General features: G+C 42.6%; 1 protein-coding gene across 1 annotated transcript in view; it reads left to right on the forward strand.

Moving 5' to 3' along the window:
- SASH1 (SAM and SH3 domain containing 1) overlaps window positions 1-19,039 on the forward strand; it is a 194,869-nt gene that overhangs the window by 165,704 nt on the left and 10,126 nt on the right. The window contains exons 11-17 of the mRNA XM_052645491.1: window positions 2,891-2,965; window positions 4,461-4,604; window positions 8,009-8,144; window positions 9,388-9,557; window positions 10,277-10,486; window positions 11,299-11,449; window positions 17,106-17,219. Of these exons, the coding sequence (XP_052501451.1) occupies window positions 2,891-2,965; window positions 4,461-4,604; window positions 8,009-8,144; window positions 9,388-9,557; window positions 10,277-10,486; window positions 11,299-11,449; window positions 17,106-17,219 (1,000 nt within the window). The remainder of the gene's footprint in view (window positions 1-2,890; window positions 2,966-4,460; window positions 4,605-8,008; window positions 8,145-9,387; window positions 9,558-10,276; window positions 10,487-11,298; window positions 11,450-17,105; window positions 17,220-19,039) is intronic.

Raw genomic sequence — 19,039 nt, forward strand, 5'->3', positions numbered from 1 at the left:
TCTGTACAGGAGATGTTTGAACTTGAAAAGCTTCATGTAAGCTTTATTTATGTAGACCACTGAAGTCAAAGATTGGTTTACTTTCTTTTACTCTTCTGTTTTCTCTGTTGAAAGAGTGCTGCTTCAAGAGCTGCTTGATATAATAGAAAAAGTTGTAGATTAGTTCAAGCGGTGCTGTTATATTTGGTTCATCCCTCATACAGAAGAACCAGTTCCAAATATCTTAGCCTATCACTGGAAGAAGTTTTAGTTGGCATTTAAGAAAACCAGTCCACTCTTTCCTCTAAACTTCTTATTTTAGGAAAAAATGCATGCAGCAGGCTTATGAAGACATAAATAAGCTTCTAATTTATTGCAGTTATAGTTTCCACATAAATTCTTTGTCAGTTATTTCATGTGCATCAGAAATAACATGCTGGGCTCCAGTGGTGCAGTCAGCGTTGGAATTCAAAGCAGGGGGAGCACGAGAGACATAAAATGATGAGGCATCTGGATGCCATACTGTGTCTGTGGAGCCCCGAGTCACAGGAAAGCGACTGGAATAAAATGACTGCCTTTGCAGAAATGAGAAAATGTATTTGGCACTATACACTGGAAAGGGGAAGTTAAAGTTAAAAATCAGCCTTGAGAGATGGTCATGACATTGCTTGCAGATGAGGGGGTTTGGTGACAATTTTGTTTACAGAGGTATTGTCTCTTTTTATAGAATTGATACAGGTCTGAGTAAGTTGACTGTAAGGGAAATCACATTGTCCATTGATATTCATATAAACTGAAAGTCATGTCTATTGGAAGTCGTGTCCATGGTAGACTATTTAAAACAGCAGCCGCAGCTTTGATGAAGGAGGACAGTTATGTGCTATCCTCGATGTTGGTTATCCTGAAATGCCTCCTGTAGCACTTCCTTCTCCCGGCCTTTCTTTCTGTCATACCAGCTATCGCTCACTTTTGGGTCCATTCTTAGGATTGCTGTGGTTTTACAGTTGAAGATCCCAGAATATAAGGCCCAGAACTAAGCTCTAGTTCTTCACTTGCGTATTTAGAATGTTGGCTAAATCTCGACTTCAGTACTACAGTTGTCAGGACAAGCTACTGTATTCTCAGGGTGGTGTTGGTGGTCGGTGGTTAAGTCATTCAGTCATGTCCAACTCTTTGAGACCCCGTGTACTATAGCCTACCAGGCTCTTCTGTCCATGGGATTCTCTAGGCAAGAATACTGGAGGGAGTTGCCATTTCCTTCTCCAGGGGCTCTTCCCAAACCAGGGATCAAACCCATGTCTCCTGCATTGCAGGCAGATTCTTTACTGCTAAGCCACTAGGGAGTGTCTGCTTTGTGCCAGACAGTGTGCTAAAAGTCTCAAATATAGGATATAGACAGTATTTTACTAATGAAGAAACCAGAGCTCAGAGAGTTTAAGTACTTTACCTGTGGTCACACAGCAAGTTAAGTGGTAGACCCAGGATTTGGATCTGTATCTTTGTGATTCCAAAACCCTAGGCATTTACCTTCTTGGATGGTCCCACTTTCTCAGTTCAGTTAATCTGTGCCTCAAAGTGAAAGTTGCTCAGTCGTGTCCAGCTCTTTGCAACCCTATGGACTATACAGTCCATGGAATTCTCCAGGCCAGAATACTGGAGTGGGTAGCTTATCCCTTCTCCAGCAAATCTTCCCGACCCAGGAATTGAACTGGGGTCTCCTACATTGCAGGCGGATTCTTTACCAACTGAGCTACCAGGGAAGCTGCAGAATATATACCTGAGGTGTATTTATTTTCAATAAGCAATGTTCATAGGATACGTTGTGCTTTTCTGTTCATTTCCTCCATTTAATAGCTGCTAATTAGAGTTCTCTGAGAAACAAGTAATAGAAAACATTGACACCCAAATCTATTGTTCAGATTTTATTACCAATTGCTTTAGAAGATAATAGATTGTAACAGAAATTAGTATGCTTTGAGTTTCTCCTTTTTCTCAATGATTTGGGGGTTGCAGGGGGCAGGGGTACGGATGGGGACGCTTTTCTAGAAACACTAGCAGCACTGAAGCATAAGCAGTTCAGTTCAGTTTGAAACCAACCAGAAGGACAGTAAAGTTTTCATTCTTTATAACATCAATGGTTTTCCTGTTGAAATTAAAGAAGTGTGGTCAAAGGTGGTCACGGAATCAGCTTTTTCTTTCTGGACAAATGTGGTGTCTTTACTTCATACACTCTGAGGAAAGGGTCATAAGTGATTAAGTTGGGCAGTTAGATGGAAGAGTTATCAGCATTTTTGGCTAGGTCAGGAAAGCAATGAGTGAGTAATCCTCTGGGCCTGATTGGGCTTTACTTATAAACATAACCTTTTCCTCCATCTGAGTGATTTAAAACTAAACAAAACAAGAGGCTGTTAGAAAGGCCTGCTTTCAGTGGACTTCAGATCTGGGTTTCCAAGACTGCTTTGAGCACATGGGTTTTCGAATACATGTTCCCTCGTTATTATTCCTGTAGCCAATATTAAGGGGAATAGAAGGGAAATTCTGTGGCTAAGAGACAGGGCATCTTGAGCAATTAACATATGTTTGGTATTTTTGCATTGTATATATATATATATATATATATATATATATATTTTTTTTTTTTTTTTAACCAGTTGGTTTTTGCATGTGAAGGGGACTCTGAACCTGTGGTGCAGGCATAGTTCCAGCAGCCCATGGAAGGGCAAAATGAGTGACGACGTCTCCTTATAACATGAATCATGTGTTTTTTTCATCATTTCTCCTTTCTTACTCATCCTGTAACACGTTTGTGGTCCAGTGACATTCTGCAAACGGGACGTGTGTTGGGTCAGTGCCCTGTTTGGTGACTTAAACATAACTGGATTATTTCTGCCCTGCCTTCTCCTTTCCACAGAGAACCTGCAGTTTTGGAGGATTTGACTTGACAAATCGTTCTTTGCACATCGGCAGTAATAATTCGGACCCAATGGTGAGTACACGTCAGAAGCGAGGGAAAAGGTTTGCATTCAAGTGACGTGGTGGACACAGTTTCACATTTAGTATTTTTGAGAATCGATACTAGGTAACCATCCTCCAGGGATCCTAAATCATGTTTGGAGAGAAGCCTTGTTTCACCGTCTTAAAGCCTCTTTTTGGTTTCATATGGAATGGAAGATGACCATCTCTCTCTTTGCAGGAGCATCATTCCTTTAATGTCTTGGTTCCCAGGTTTCTTCAAATCACAAGTCCAGAGGAGTTTGGTTTCTGCAGTCTTAGTCATTGGTGCTCCCAAGCTTTCTGTTCACCATAGTTGCATGTGTATGTGGCTATTACACGTGGGTAGTGCCACAGGAGAGAGCCCTGTGATTTGGGTTTCAAGAGTATGAGCCAGCATTTCTGAAAACCAGCCTTATCATAGGCCATGTGTGTATCTCTGCACTAAGCTTAGGACTTCCTGATCTGGAGTGTCCTGAAATGAACCTAGTCCCCTTGGGGCCAAAGCAAACCAGACTCCTCTGAGCCAAGGTTACTGCCTTTTCAGACTTGTCTCTGAATCATAATCTGGGGTCAGGCCCCCACTGTGGTATACAGGTTTTCCTTCAACTTTACCTTCTGAGATTCCCAAGGATGTTGGTGTATTTTCCATACAGTTTTGTTTTCCCCTTGTGCATTTTATTGTGAAGCTGTGAAATCAGGATTCTGTGCTTTATATTTGTTATGATCACGTGTCAGCTAAAGCACCCATCTATGATATTTTTGTAGTGTCTCAGAATTTCCTGGGAGAATAAAATTATTTTATTTGGATATCAAATTTTATTGATTCATGAACCAATAATTTTATCTGGTCAATATTTTAAAAAATAAGAGTATAATTTCTTTTTTCTTTTTCCAAGGGAAAGCCTGCCTCCCCCCCCCCCCCCAATATAAAATAGAATGAGAAGTGACTACAATCGAACTTGTTCAGGGAAAAATAAATTTATGCACGGTTAGGAGTTGACCACATGAAATGCTTCAGTGATATAAATCTATTCAGGTGATGGACTTCTAATGATTAAGATTTGCCATTTTGTTCTTACTACTTTCTTGGGTGACTCAGTAGTATTATCTTTTTTTTTTCTTCCTCTTGCTGGGATTAAGTGAACACTGGTTCATCTGAATCATTCTTTATTGATGAAACACAGTCCCCTTGGGTATTTAAACTGGTGGGAAAAAATGCAATAGGAGAAGAATATATCATACTAAGTTTAAATAAAACTAACTCATATTCTACTTTAAACAAATAAACATAAGCCAGTGAGTCAGCAGCTTTAATTTTTAATCATAAAGATAAATTACAGCACTGAGTTAACATAAGAAAAATGTGGAGATCCTGGGTCATGCCAACATTTTGCTGAGAGGTAGGACATTCATGGTTTGAATAATAAAACCTGTTTTGGTGCTTCATTTTCTGTGATTAAAGATACTTCATAAATTTTGTTTTGCAGGGTAAAGAAGGAGATTTTGTGTATAAAGAAGTAGTCAAATCACCCACTGCCTCCCGAATCTCTCTTGGAAAAAAGGTGAAATCCGTGAGAGAGACAATGAGGAAGAGAATGTCTAAAAAATATAGCAGCTCTGTCTCTGAGCAGGTATGTGACAGTCAAGCAAGCACCCTCTTGCTTCTTCTACATAACGAAAAAGCTGGGATTGGTCTGTCTTGAGATTTTCAGCGGTGCTGAATACATTCATTGGCATTAACCAGGCTCCAGGACCATGCCTAGTTTGTGTAGACAAACAGTGGATTCAGCAAACATTTATTAAGCACTTAGGGTCATCCCGAGCACCAGGCTTGGTGCTGGGAATACAAATCAGATCTTGTGTTCTATGTACAGATGAGCAAAAGAGACAGACATGTAAAGAAATGATTATTCTGTAGTAAAAATAAGCACTAAAATTTAGAAAACAAAGGAAGGATTTTGTGTTCTAAAGTATCCCTTCCTTCAAAATGTATGTCACCAGAATCAAACCTTAAAGAGACACTCTAATTTTCTTATGAAGCAGACTTTTCAAATAAATGTAGTGTAAGTTGTTCTTAGGAGCACATAGCAAGTCTGAGAAATAAACTGAGAAAGTGTTTCCTAGCTGCAGGACTTACATAATAATCGTGTTTCTGCAGGGGTGTGTGTGTTCACTAAATAGCTTTATCTGGAAACATTAAGATATCAAAGAATTGACAACGCCTCCTCCCCCAGCTCTATAATTTCATCACTAGGAACATGACCTTCTTTTTATGGATGGAAGGAATAAAGACACTTGGAAAGCTGGGCCTGAGACAATTCTGACCATTAAAATTTCAAAACACTCTCCTCTGACACCTTTATAGTGTTCTTTCTGTAGTCTGTTGAAGTACCCCTGTGTCAGCTGGTTGTCTTAACTTGAAATACCTAGGTAATGCCGCTTTAGCTACAAAATGAAACAGACATTTTTGCTCCGCTGCTGCCCTCTAGTAGACATGGTGAGCTAAAATCCATGTCTGAATCACTCAGCACCAGCTAGCCCAGCCTCCTGCACTGGGCTTCAAACAAAGCCTGTGCATCTTCTGTTTATTACAGTGGTTCCCATGGGGTATTGGGGGTGGGGTGGTGATTTTGCTCCCCCCACCAAGCCCAGGGCATCGGCTGGGGACAGTTTTGATACTTGCAATGGGTTAGGATGGAGTGGTGTTGAGGATGCATCTTACAATGCACAGGACAGGCCTCTGCAACAAAGAATTAATCATGCAAAATACCCAGAGTGCCCAGGTTGAGACCCTGTGGCTTGTTATACCTACAGGGGATGTCTGGCTTCCTCCAAACTCCCTGAATGTTACCCTTATTCTTTTCTTTTCTTGTCCCTATGGATGTGGGAGTGATGGAAAGCCTATATTTCTACCCAGCAATGAGGCAGACTGCAGATGCTTCTATGAGACAGACTACATGCCAATGAAAGCATGGATTTAAAGCACTTATTATTTAGTTGATTTTTTCCCCCCAGATTGAAATATCTACTAAAAGCTCTTGTAAACATATTCCTGGGGTTTTTGTTTTTGTTTTGTTTTTTTTGCTTTGTGGATCATTAGCGTATAGCTTTCATGTAATTTTGAGCATTTCTCTGTAATTTTACTGCTATATAGATGCCTTGTATTTTTATTTTCCTGTTTATTTAGAACAGTCATTTCACATAAGCAAAAAAGGGAAGGAATCATAGTGCTTTTTGGAGAAAGGAAATTAACATTGTAAGGCTTAAAAAAAATCTTTTTAGTAAATATATCAACTCTTCTGGTAAGGAATTTTGTCTGCTCTGTTCCTGCTATATGCCCAGCATCTGAAATAGTGCCTGTGGTATTCAATAAATGTGATGAATGAATTAATAATTTTTAAGAGCCTTATGAACATACACTATCAGAGATGTATATTTCATATTGCTGTTTTTCAAACTGTGAGATTTTTTTTCCAGAAGAATTTTTAGAAGATTTTAATTGGATAGGTGGTTTATTTTATGATTCAGAAAAGAGAAATGAAAACCAACCTCCTCAGGAATTCATCCTTTGCAGCTTCAGTAACTTCCTAATAATGTACCTCTCTTTATTATTGTTGCTGAGGTTGTTTGCTCTCTTTTCTTAAATGGAAAGCAGAAGTATGTTTTGGATCAGAAGCTGCCCTTTTGATTGTCCTTAAAAGTTTGCAGGGCCCCGCAGAATCTTTCAGAGCCCTTCTGATGATTCGGCACTATGCAAATAACAGGTTTCGTTTAGATGGTTTTGTGCTCACGTGGCTGTGTAGTATGACAGAGACTGTTCTGTTTGGGCAAGTAGACCATTCTGACTGCAGACTTTTAAAAATGTGACAGTGTCTGTCTGTATAGCACTTCAAATCAAATAAGCATGTTACAGTTACACGTGCAGATGAGGCCCTGCCAAATTAATGGATACTGAGCCACCCCAAAAGTGAGAAGTTCTGCTGAGTCACTTCTGTCTGTATTCAGATCTGAAAGAGGCTTGACAGCTTTTTACTAACAACAAACTAAAAGAAGTCAATGAAGCTAAACTCGTAGGGTGACTTATGGAAACTGTATTATAGATAGAAAAATGGTATGTTTGAGGTACAGCTGACCTTTGAACAACACAGGTTTGAACTGCACAGGTCAGCTCATGGGTGGATTTTTTTCAGTAGTAAACACTATCACTATACATATAACCTATGGTTGTCTGAATCCACAAATGTGGAACTATAGATAAAGAGAGCCAACTGCACCCCTAACCCCTGTGTTGTGCAAGGGTCAACTGTGTATCTGGGTCCTAAGTGGGTATTTTATTAGCCAATTTCAATAATTTGTGTAAACAGAAATGTAAAAATCTGATCTCTAGTTTTAAAAACAAAAACAAGGAATACACTTTTTTTTAATGTAGAAATTTCCCTTCAAATAGATAAAATATTTTCTGATAGTACTTCTGGATACTACATCACACTAGTATTTGATCTACATTTGAGGTCCAGCTTTGTGGCCCAGATGGTAAAAAATATGCCTGCAATGTGGAACACCCAGGTTCGATCCCTGGGTTGAGAAGATCCCCTAGAGAAGGGAATGGCTACCCACTCCAGTATTCTTGCCTGGAGAATTCCATGGACAGAAGAGCCTGGTGGGCTGCAGTACATGGGGTTGCAAAGAGTTGGACATGACTGCGCTGCTAACACTTTATTACTGAACTAGGGAGTATGCAAAGAGTCTCTAAGGCTTTAACAAAATGTTTTGTCTCCAAGGTAGAGAGATTTTTTTTTTTCAAGAACGTCTGTTAGAGCATGAAAAACACATTTTGAGTGCTTAATTAATAGTTATGTGAGCTACAACTTGAAGATGAAGCAGGATATAGATTAAAAAGAAGGTGTATTTTGGGTAAAGCATCAGACATGAGTATAAAGATGAATTCGATTGATTTCGTTGCTAAACAGCTGTGTATTACGAAAAGATACACACCCCCTCTGACGAAATGTGATTTTGTCGAAACTCCTTTCAGGATTCAGGCCTTGATGGGATGCCGGGCTCCCCTCCGTCCTCTCAGCCTGACAGTGAACACGTGGACAAGCCCAAGCTCAAAGCCGGAGGTTCTGTGGAGAGTCTGCGGAGTTCTCTGAGCGGTCAAAGCTCGATGAGTGCGTCCAGTTTGCAATCATAGATGATTTCCTTGGCGTCTAAGCCAGACTTTTGCTGAGTGTCAGGTTCAGGCAATTTAAAGATAAATAAGACCGAGTTCTTACCCTTAGGGTGCTGTTACGGAGACAGACCTGAAAAATACCTGGCCCTAGAGTCCTATTCGTTTAGTAGCCGATGTCTAGCAGTAGCATAAACAAGAGGGTAATGATTTTGGTTGGAGGGGAGAGAGGCAAGCATGTTAGCGAAAGATATGGAGACTGAAGGGAGGAAGTCAAGGGGAAACACTGATAACAATGACCAGCAGAATAAGGGGAGATGACCAGGGTTCTGCAGCGCACACGTTGCTTTGCTGACCTCTGGGCACACCCTCCACCTGCAATAGCAACCAGCGATCTTCTGACCACTTTTTCATCTTAGAGACTTTGGTAGAAATCTCTCCTCAGTGCATTGCCCTCTGCATGTTGTCATGGTAAATCCAATTCCTTTATTAGCATGTTAGTGGGGTTTAGTAAAAGAGAAGACAAATGCTTCTCTCCAATTGGCAATCTTTAATCAAAAAAATGTTTTAGTGCAGAATTCAACACAATAACGTGACATTATTTTCCCCTGATGCATTTGGTGCAGTGGGACTTACCGATAATTTTCTGATTTCACAAAGAAAGCTAATGTCTTCTTAACTTTTATGAATACAAGATCTTGATGAAAACTTTATTAGTAATCTTAGTTTTAGTCAACTAAGAATCAGGAAAAAAAAAAAAGATGAGAGGAGAATGACAGATGTCCCTGAAACACACACTGTTCAACCACTCCTAACCGAGTGGTGGTGTTGGCTGAGCACTATGGGGGAAGAGACCAAGTTTAAACCCACAACTTAAAAGAATTTGGCTTTGGGCAAGTTACTTGACCTCTTTGAGCTTCCTCATCTGTAAAACGCGGTAAAGACAGTATGCCTGACAAATGGGAGGTTATGAAGGTTAAGGCTGGTGTCTTCTATCAGACAGTTTCCATGTCACCTGGCTTCCCTGGTCATAAAGATAACGTGCTGGAGTCCCCTGTCCATTTAGGGGCTTGATTAGGGAGAACACTCAGAAAACTCAGATCATCCCCTGGCCTCTGCTCAGGTCAGGCTCATGACTGTCTTCCTCTGGCCCTTACCTTCCTAGTCTGTGATAGCTTCAGAGTTGCCAGCTTTGCTGTGCAGGAAATTTGCATTGACCCAAGTTCTGCGTGTGTTCCCTACAGGTGGTCAGACAGTGAGCACCACCGATTCCTCGACCAGCAATAGGGAGAGTGTCAAGTCGGAAGATGGTGATGACGAGGAGCCCCCATACCGGGGCCCGTTCTGTGGGCGCGCCAGGGTGCACACCGACTTCACACCCAGCCCCTACGACACAGACTCGCTCAAGCTCAAGGTGTGTGTTCACTTGACCTCAGAGCAGTCACCTCGGGTGCCTTGTGGCTTTAGGAGCCATTCTCTTCTCCTTTGTGTTAAATGCTGAGCTCTTGTGGTGCAGACTGGCCCACGTATCTACTGCTCCTTTGGTAAACTGGTCTCTTCTGCAGTGATAAACCAGAGAACCAGCCAGCCTTTGGGGATAGAGGCAGGCCTTGTGTTAATTCTGTCTTATCACCACGCTGGCCCTGTCCTCTGACCCCAGCTTCCCTCTAGAATTCCCACTGCCTTTCACCTTCCAGTCTCAGTGCTTTTGCCAACTGAAAAGACATGACTGACTTCACTGATGTGATCAGTGACATCCTTATGGAGCAGATGGGATTTCACAAAATGTATGAAGCGAGTATAGAGCAGGAGTTACCACTGACCTCTGATTGGTGGGAATTTTTTCTCCAAGAAGTAGGAGCTCTCTGGGTGAGGGCAAGGCCTTCAGAGAGCCAGGTGCCCACCCAGCCGTGAGCCCTGAGGGGATGGGATCTAGGGCCTCCATGGGATCCTACACAATCAGGAGTTCTCTCTGTGGTCTCTGCCATACTCCCAATCACATCAGGTGACTCGTGGAGCCCTGATTCTAGTCTTCATAGTGTCTTCACTTCGCATGATTGACACTTCTGATGGATTGATGGTTCATGCTTGGAAATGTACCTAATGGAAAGATCCTTCTTCCCTGGGCCACAGAAAGGAGACATCATTGATATAATCAGCAAACCCCCCATGGGCACCTGGATGGGCCTGCTGAACAACAAGGTGGGCACGTTCAAATTCATCTACGTGGACGTGCTCAACGAGGAAGAGGAGAAGCCCAAGCGTGCCACCAGGAGGAGGAGGAAAGGGAGACCCCCCCAGCCTAAGTCGGTGGAGGACCTCCTGGATCGGATCAACCTCAAAGTCAGTTCCGTCCTGTTCTGGCCCCACCCGATCCCACATTACTTTCTCTTAAACTAAGCAAGCAAGGGCACCTTCAGGGAAGGGTGGGGTGATCTGTGTCGTCCAAGAAGGATGACCCATGGCCATGATGAGTACCATTATCCTATAGAATTAGTATTACCAGCACCGTAACACTATCCTTTACTTCCCTTGAGGGTGATAGAGTAAACTCCGGGTTGAAATTTCCTCCTAGTCCAAAGAGCAACTTTCAAAGAGCTGTGAGCTTCAAGCCACCACCAGGAAAGGCAGTAAGCACAGGTTCCTGGCATCCTGATTGGCCTCACAGAGGTCTTGAAGATTCTCCCTGCCCCCACCACCACCACCACCACCACCACCATTACCCCCAGCATCTAGTAGGGTGGGTCTACATGGTATGACCTGTTTCCTCCTTGCAAAGCTATCTTGCTCTTGGGGAAGTCACAGGTCTCTCTGAGCTGGGTTTCTGTGGCTCCAGATGAAAGAAGTGTCTCCTCCACCACACGCTGGGTGGTATTGCAGGCATCAGCTCACAGCAAGGGCACAATTAAAATGCAGGCCAATGGAGTCCACCTCAGCTTTCAGTGTACACTTTCTTAGCCCAAGGTTAGTGAAGTGTCCCGCTTGCCCACTGAGCTGTAGAACTGGGGGGTACAGACTGTTAGAAAGATACTTATTAATTTTTGAATTAGCATAAAAGTGGCTATGGAAAAAGAGTTGAGGGGTTTGAGGATGGTTGCTGGTCGTGGACCATGTGGCTGAGCTGCTGACTCTCTTCTGTCTTATTTCCCTCCCAGGAGCACATGCCCACTTTCTTGTTCAATGGCTATGAAGATCTGGACACCTTTAAGCTCCTAGAGGAGGAGGACTTGGACGAGTTAAATATCAGGGACCCAGAGCACAGAGCTGTTCTTTTGACAGCAGTGGAGCTGTTACAGGAATATGACAGTAAGTCCCTCACAGCCCAGATGTGTTCAGTGAGATCCATCACATTCTCAGGTCACCAGGAGGCATCCCATAAGCTGCTAATATGTGCTTAGGTCCCCGGAGTCCCTCATTTGATCTTGCTCTTTGAAAAATGTGTTGGTCACTGAGTCGTGTCCAACTCTTTGTTACCCCATAGCCTGTAGCCCACCAGGCTCTTCTGTCTGTGGAATGTTCCAGGCAAGAATACTGGAGTGGGTTGCCATTTTCTTCTGCAGGGGATCTTCCTGACCCAGGGATTGAATCCAGGGTCTCCTGCATTGCAGGCTCATTCCTTACCATCTGATCCACCAGGGAAGCCCTACTCTTTCCAAAGCCAAGGTCAATTTTGTATTATGTCAAATAGCACAAAGACATAGATTCCCAATGCCAATGCAGGAGCAAAAGAAAACCTTACTACCCAGTACTTTTTCACTGAGAATTGAATTGTATTTTTCTTTCTTTTTTTTTTTTTTTGGACTTAAGACATAGTTCACGCCACCTTGGGGGCTGGTGGGATACACAGCCTTTAGGAGGTCATTAAGATACCCAGGGGCAAAAGTGACTGACAAACTTGGGGTATCCTGTCTTGCCAAGGGTTAATTACTTCTCAAAGCACATGAGGAGTTGTTTTCTGATTGAATGAATTAGTTACTGAATAAATGAAATTCATCAGCTTGCATTAAAGAAGCAGGGAATCATCTCCAGTGAATATGTAGAGCAGAGAATTCCATATTGCGATTTCTCAGCCAAAATGATAGCTCATTTTTACAGTCCATGAACAGAATTCAGTGAGCTCACAGCTTTTATGTAGTCTATTTGAATACACTGTATCCTTTGCTCCATTAACCCAGTCTTATCTCGTGCTTTATTCTTCACTCTGACATCAAAAATATTCCTGAGATTATTCATCATGAAAGGGGAAGCATCCTTTCCAGTGATTGAATTCAAATGTATTTTCTTTCGTGTGCTCTGCTTCAGGGATATCAGTAGCTAATAGCATTTCCATTGCTAAAAGACACACCAAACCCATGGTTAATGGTGGAAAAAAAATTGTGCATTACTGAATGTACCAGGCTCAAGAGACATAGAAGTAAGTGTCTCAGTACAGTTAAATTCACTTCTGATTAATAGGTTGTCCCTCTAAATTAACTGATGACACACCATCAAATAGGTGTCTGAACCCTAGATAAACACACTGCCTTCAGGGATAGATTTGGAGGGAATTGTGTTCTATAGTTAATATCAATTTATAACCGGGTCTCTTTAGGATTGGAGTTTCTCAGGAGACACCATGGGTGAGGGGTTGCCCTGTGACCAGGTTGTGTCAGAGCCTGGCCCAGTGCCTGGTGAGGCTGACCAGCTATATTAATATCAATTAATGTTTAATTATCTAGTCTCCTGGACCACATCTGCTCTATAAAATAGTACATTTGCTCTTCCTCAGCCACTGAGAGCAGCTGGTTGATAAACCCCATCCGTTATGTTTCCTCTAGCACTCAAACATAGAAGGAGCAAAGCTGAATTCTGAGTATATAAGGCAGGATCTGTCTCGAGGGCTGGGGCTCCTTGTCCTTCCTGCGATCATGTCCTGAGATCCGCCCCAGGGATATTTTATAGGTAAGGGGATCTTTGCCTGTCATGATGCCCACCCAGCTGTCTAAGGAAGCCTCACTGCTTCTTCATAAATCTCATTTTGAATCAGTGCTGTGCCACTGTTTAGAACATCGTTTATATATAATGTGGTACTTCTTTTTAGTGGTTCTAAAATAAAGGCGTTAGAGGACTCAAGGGTGCCAGTGAGCACCGGGAGCCTGGATCCAGGATTATCCTAGGATGAGAAGATTCTACACTCAGCAATTCTAAATTTGTTGTATTTTAGAAGTACGCTAAGTAACTGATAACTTAGAGGAACACATCAGTTTCTGTTAGAGTTGACAGATCCAGAGATCTGCTGAGATCTGAGATGTCTCACTCATCTTCCAGCTCAGCTCCCTCAGAAGCAAGAGACACACCTGCATCATTGCTTGGCAGTCAGGAGGGTCCAGCTTCTCTCACTGCATCTGTGCACGGGGAATGCCAGCCTTCCCACAGGGTTCCTCCATTCAGGAAAGACTTTCATTGTGCCAGAGCAATTCCTTCCACTGATCCCAAACCCATTCTCCTTGATCTGCCAAATGAAAGCTGTCTTTTAAGAAAATTATTTTCATAAGAATTGTAATCAGGAATTATGTCAAATAGGCGGGAAAGTACAGAGAAAAATAAAACAAATCCACATATCCACTGCCTGCTGCTGCTGCTAAGTCGCTTCAGTCGTGTCCAACTCTGTGCGACCCCATAGACGGCAGCCCACCAGGCTCCCCCGTCCCTGGGATTCTCCAGGCAAGAACACTGGAGTGGGTTGCCATTTCCTTCTCCAATGCATGAAAGTGAGAAGTGAAAGTGAAGTTGCTCAGTCGTATCCGACTCTTTGCAACCCCATGGACTGCAGCCCACCAGGCTCCTCTGCCCGTGGGATTTCCCAGGCAGGAGTATTGGAGTGGGGTGCCATTGCCTTCTCCGATATCCACTGCCTAAATCCAACTAAAGTTAACATTTTGTTGTACTTCAATCCTTACTTTTTAAAGACATAATTTGCAAGGCCATTGGAAGGCCTGCTATCCAACAATCCCATTCTTTTCCCAAGAGAACTACACTCCAGAAAAATGGCACATGCCCTCACGGCATAAGTACCTTTTGATGTTTGGATGTCTCATCAATGTCTTAGCATGTTTTTCCTTCGTGTGTGTGTGTGTGTGTGCGTGTGTGTGAGATGAGATGGAGGAAAGCTTTAGTCCAAATTCAGGTCGTGTCCAAATGTTTTAGCCCCAAGCCCAGTGCTTCATTCTCACTTGACTGTGAGAATGTTCATGAGTCTAGCTCACTTTTTTCTTCCTTTGTGCCTTGTCATTAATGTTAGTGAGTGTGGGGAGAGGAAAAGGCCTTGGTTTGCAGTCCATCTAAGAGATACCCCTCCCCTTCATTCTCCCTAAGGAAGGACAACCTGCCTAGGAAACACTGGCTTTTAGTTTTAAGGAATTTTGCTAAATTTGATAGTGGGATTCCTGCAAGTAGCTGCTGATTGGATCCTTCAGGAAGAAAGTGGCTCTATCTCCTTGAGAAAGAAGAAAGTGGCTCTATCTCCTTGACGTATGTCTCCTGATTTTATAAACTGATTTGCCATTTTCAGGCACTGCAAAGGACCCCTTCACTCCCCATAATAACTTCAGGTTATTATGCCGCTGTGTGGTAGGCTGGCATCCCCAAAGTTGCAGGCACAGTCCTCATTTTCCTGCAATGATGGGGACAACTTTTCTGTTGTATTCCCATTGGTCAGCACTTTGGAGTCTGTTTTGGCCGCTGCAATGCACTGACCTATCTCACCAGGGACAAACTGCATTGATTCCTCTTCCTAGGTTGTAACTGATAGCTCAAAGCCCTCATTTTACAAGTATCATTTTCCTAAATAACATGCCAGGCTAGAACAGAGGCTATTCCAAATCCACAGACTTATCCATACAATGAGGACACTACGCTAGATGTTCCAGTTTCAGTGTGGAGGAAGGGAAAGGGTTTGCTCTTGTGCTACCAATTAGTTAATTTTACATTAATCACTTTTAAAATAGCATTTCTTATTTTGGTGCTCTAATTCAAGGGCTTATCTGCCAAGATTTCTGTTATAAAGTGCTTTCCTTGTGAGAAATACAAACAGGAAGTGGTCAGTGGACAGTAGGAACCGCTGGTGTTTATCTGGCAGCCCTCAGTCTTCCCACAACTTTTTTTTAATGATGAGAAGAGACATCAGATTTCTGGTTTTGTGTGTGTGTGAGAGAGAGAGAGAGAGATGGAGGAGGGGAAGTGAAGAGAAAAATAGAGCCATTCATCATCAACTACTTATTTTACGTAGAAAATGTTTTGTTTCCTGTTTATCGACCAAGCATTTGGTCCGCCTTATGATTGAAAGATGATCTCCCTGTAACCTTGAACCTGCATAAGGTCAGCTGTGCTGTTTATAGAATATACAGAGCTGCACAGCTTGGGTGATGAAGGCCCACGTGACTTCCCATGTGATTTTCTGTAGGCTGACTTTCAGCAGAAAGCATCTGATGCTTCTCTCTAGGAGGATTCCTTAGGATGAGGACATCCGGCCTTCCGGCACCCACCCTAAGGGTATTCTGGAGGGTGTTTTCAGCTTTTCCTGTCATACCTTTTGTGTGCAGAAATAGAAATGCTAACCCAAGACAGGAAAAAAGACGCAGCTGTCTATAACGGACTTTTGGACTCAGAGGGAGAGGGAGAGGGTGGGATGATATGGGAGAATGGCATTCTATCATGTATACTATCATGTAAGAATTGAATCGCTAGTCTATGTCTGACGCAGGATACAGCATGCTTGGGGCTGGTGCATGGGGATGACCCACAGAGATGTTATGGGGAGGGAGGTGGGAGGGGGGTTCATGTTTGGGAACACATGTAAGAATTAAAGATTTTAAAATTAAAAAAAAATAATAATAAAAAATAAAAAAATTTAAAAAAAAAATTTAAAAAAAAAAAAAAAAAGAAATGCTAACCCAAGACAAAGGGAAAAGGAAAAAGGAGGAAGAACCCTCCAACCTATTCGCAGCAAAAGGATTTGCCCCTGGCCCCTCATGGGTTAATCTTCCTGGTGGCTCAAACGGTAAAAGTGTCTGCCTGAAATGCGGGAGACCTGGGTTCGATCGCTGGGATGGGAAGATCCTCTGAAGAAGGAAATGGCAACCCATTCCAGTACTCTTGCTTGGAAAATTCCATGGATGGAGGAACCTGGTAGGCTATACTCCATGGGATCGCAAAGAGTCGGACATGACTGAGCGACTTCACTCACTCACTCCTCATGGGTTTAGGGGTTTGTGTCCCCTTTATGGCAGCCTTGCTCCCTTTGTGAGAAGCTTCTCATTGTGGTGGCTTCAGCTGTTGCGGAGCACGGGTTCTAGGCATGCGGGCTTTAGTAGTTGTGGGGCAGGGGCTTAGCTGCTACACAACATGTGGGATCCTCCCAGGCCAGGGATCGAACCCATGTCTCCTGAAGTGGCAGGCAGATTCTTACTCCACTATAATACCAGGGAGGTCTGACGCTCACTTTTATATCAGCTCCCAAACTTGGAAAGGTGGGAACTTATTTGAAGCACAAATCTTCTAGACCTCTGCAAAGCATACAGCCTAATTCCTCCTGTGAAAAGCCCATTTATTCACTCTCTGCTCCTGCCTGGTGGTATCAGCCCTCAGAAAGGACTGTGGTTGCTTTCCCCCCACTTTTGATACGATGCTCTGAATTTCTTCTCTCCCTGGTTGACCTGAGGCCAGTTATCCTCCGAGTGACTGAGAAGGCATTGATGTATTTCACCTCTGTGCTCTCTCTCCAGCCTTAGCTTCCCATGATACTTGATTTGAAAAGAAAAATGTCCTGATCTCACTCGTTTAATTTTGTTTCCGTCCAGAATCTAAGTCTTCAAAAATGTATGGTGAGAACTGAGGATAAAATTGGGATGCGATGGATTTGAAAACTGCTGTTTTTTTTTTTCATTCCCCTTACAATCCCATGCCATGTGTTCATCTTCTCTAGGTAACAGCGACCAGTCCGGATCCCAGGAGAAGCTGCTTGTTGACAGCCAGGGCTTGAGCGGATGCTCTCCACGAGACTCAGGATGCTATGAAAGCAGTGAGAATTTGGAAAATGGTACTCTCAGCACAGATAATCACAGCTGCATGGTCATACGCAAGCCTTCTGGGCCATTTCTTGGCTTCTGTGCTTTGGCTAATGACTCTTTCTTCCGCAGCCTGAGCCATTGCTTTTGAGAAAACTACAAATAGGGAGAGGAGCTTTTCCAGGGCAACTAACTGGTGCTTGATTCAGATCCTTAGGTGGGAGGAAAATCTCTCAAGAATCTGGGGAATGGATGATGCTGAGAGATGAGTAGAGAGATCTTTTCATTAGTTACTCTTCCATCCTGCAGTAGCACCTAACTGGAAAGAGCTTAAACTTATGTGTTAGAGAAAGGGACCCCAATCTTCCCATTGTCTTGCAACTCTCGGAGATTAGCCCTCCCTCTACCTCTGGACCATGAAAAAAGTTAAGGGGGTTTAGAGTGGGGAGACCTGGAGTGCATAGCCAAAGACTTGGGTCAAATTACATCTCCAACCATCCCTTGCTCTTACCTCTAAAATCGGTAATATGAGTTTCTCTTTTATAGCTTGTTCTAAGACTTAAAAGTAATAATATATCAAAAATACCTAGCATTTTGTAAACACAGATTATGAATGAGGCAGTGGGCTAGGTGCATAGGTATGCAATTTGCTAATTATCACTCAAATCCTGCAGTGCATATCTTATAAGTGAAGATGCTAAAGAGAAACTGAACAATAACTGAAGCTCTTGTTCTCTTCCTCTTGGTACCACTCTGGCTCCTAATGGTCTTGCAGTCAATGATAGACAATTTTTTTTTGTTTTGCCACACCATATAGCATGTGGGATCTTAGTTCCCCGACAAATAATGGAACTTGAGCCCTGTGCATTGGAAGACAGCGTTTTAACCACTGAACTGCCAGGGAAGTCCGAATGATAAACAGTATTTTAGACCTGATTTTCCAATACCATAAGCATTTTCAAGTCCAAACTCTCAACTACTTAATGTCGTCATACATCAGCCAGAGGTATCTGGGCTTAGTTGAACTTCAAGCCAGAAGGGATTTGTTTGTATATGTTATATATATAGTTTGTGTATGTTATAAGTACCTTCACAAATCATGGATTGGATGAAAGAAGGTTGACCTATTTCGGGAACAAGGAAAAAGGCAACATATTCCATAAAAGATCTCTGCCTATTTGTTTGCTTATTTGGTCTGAGGAGCAGGAATATCCTAGGGCTTAGGACTCTTGTTCATGAGTCTCTCATTTCAATATGAGAATTTCGAGAAGCCCCGCTGAGAACATTGTTACAAAACTAGGGCATGAAAGTTTGGTTTCTTCAGATCATTATCATCCATCACCTCAGTTTTTTTTCTTAAATAGACAGTAAACCTAAGCAGGGCTGGCCCTGAACATTCAGATCGGGGACCGCAGTAGCAGAATGACTCCTTCCATAAACAGATACATCATGGCAGCAGTATGTCATCATTTCAGTAGGAAAATATCTAAATTCATATTAAAATAATGTGAAAAGTCTGACTTTATTCAAATATTGCTTCATTGTTTTGAAAGCTAGATCTCTAAATGAAGGCTACATGATTAAATCATAAATATTACATTTTCATTAGACAAAAAAAATCTCAAAACTTCAGACCAGCTAGACAGAAAGAGTATAATTACCCACATCTGATATGGTACTTCCTTCCCACTCAGAGAGCATGCATGACTAGGGGCTCAGAGTTATGGTGCCCAAAACTTCACACGTTGGGCCAGCCCTCCTCATGGTCTAGTTTTTGAAAGTTATTGGAGAATATGTATTTTTAGTTCGCAGAGTAGGTCCCATACCCACTACAAATGATGGACTCAGTTTG

Source organism: Budorcas taxicolor, chromosome 9 (assembly GCF_023091745.1).
Source record: "Budorcas taxicolor isolate Tak-1 chromosome 9, Takin1.1, whole genome shotgun sequence".
In the NCBI taxonomy this organism is placed as follows: Eukaryota; Metazoa; Chordata; class Mammalia; order Artiodactyla; family Bovidae; genus Budorcas; species Budorcas taxicolor.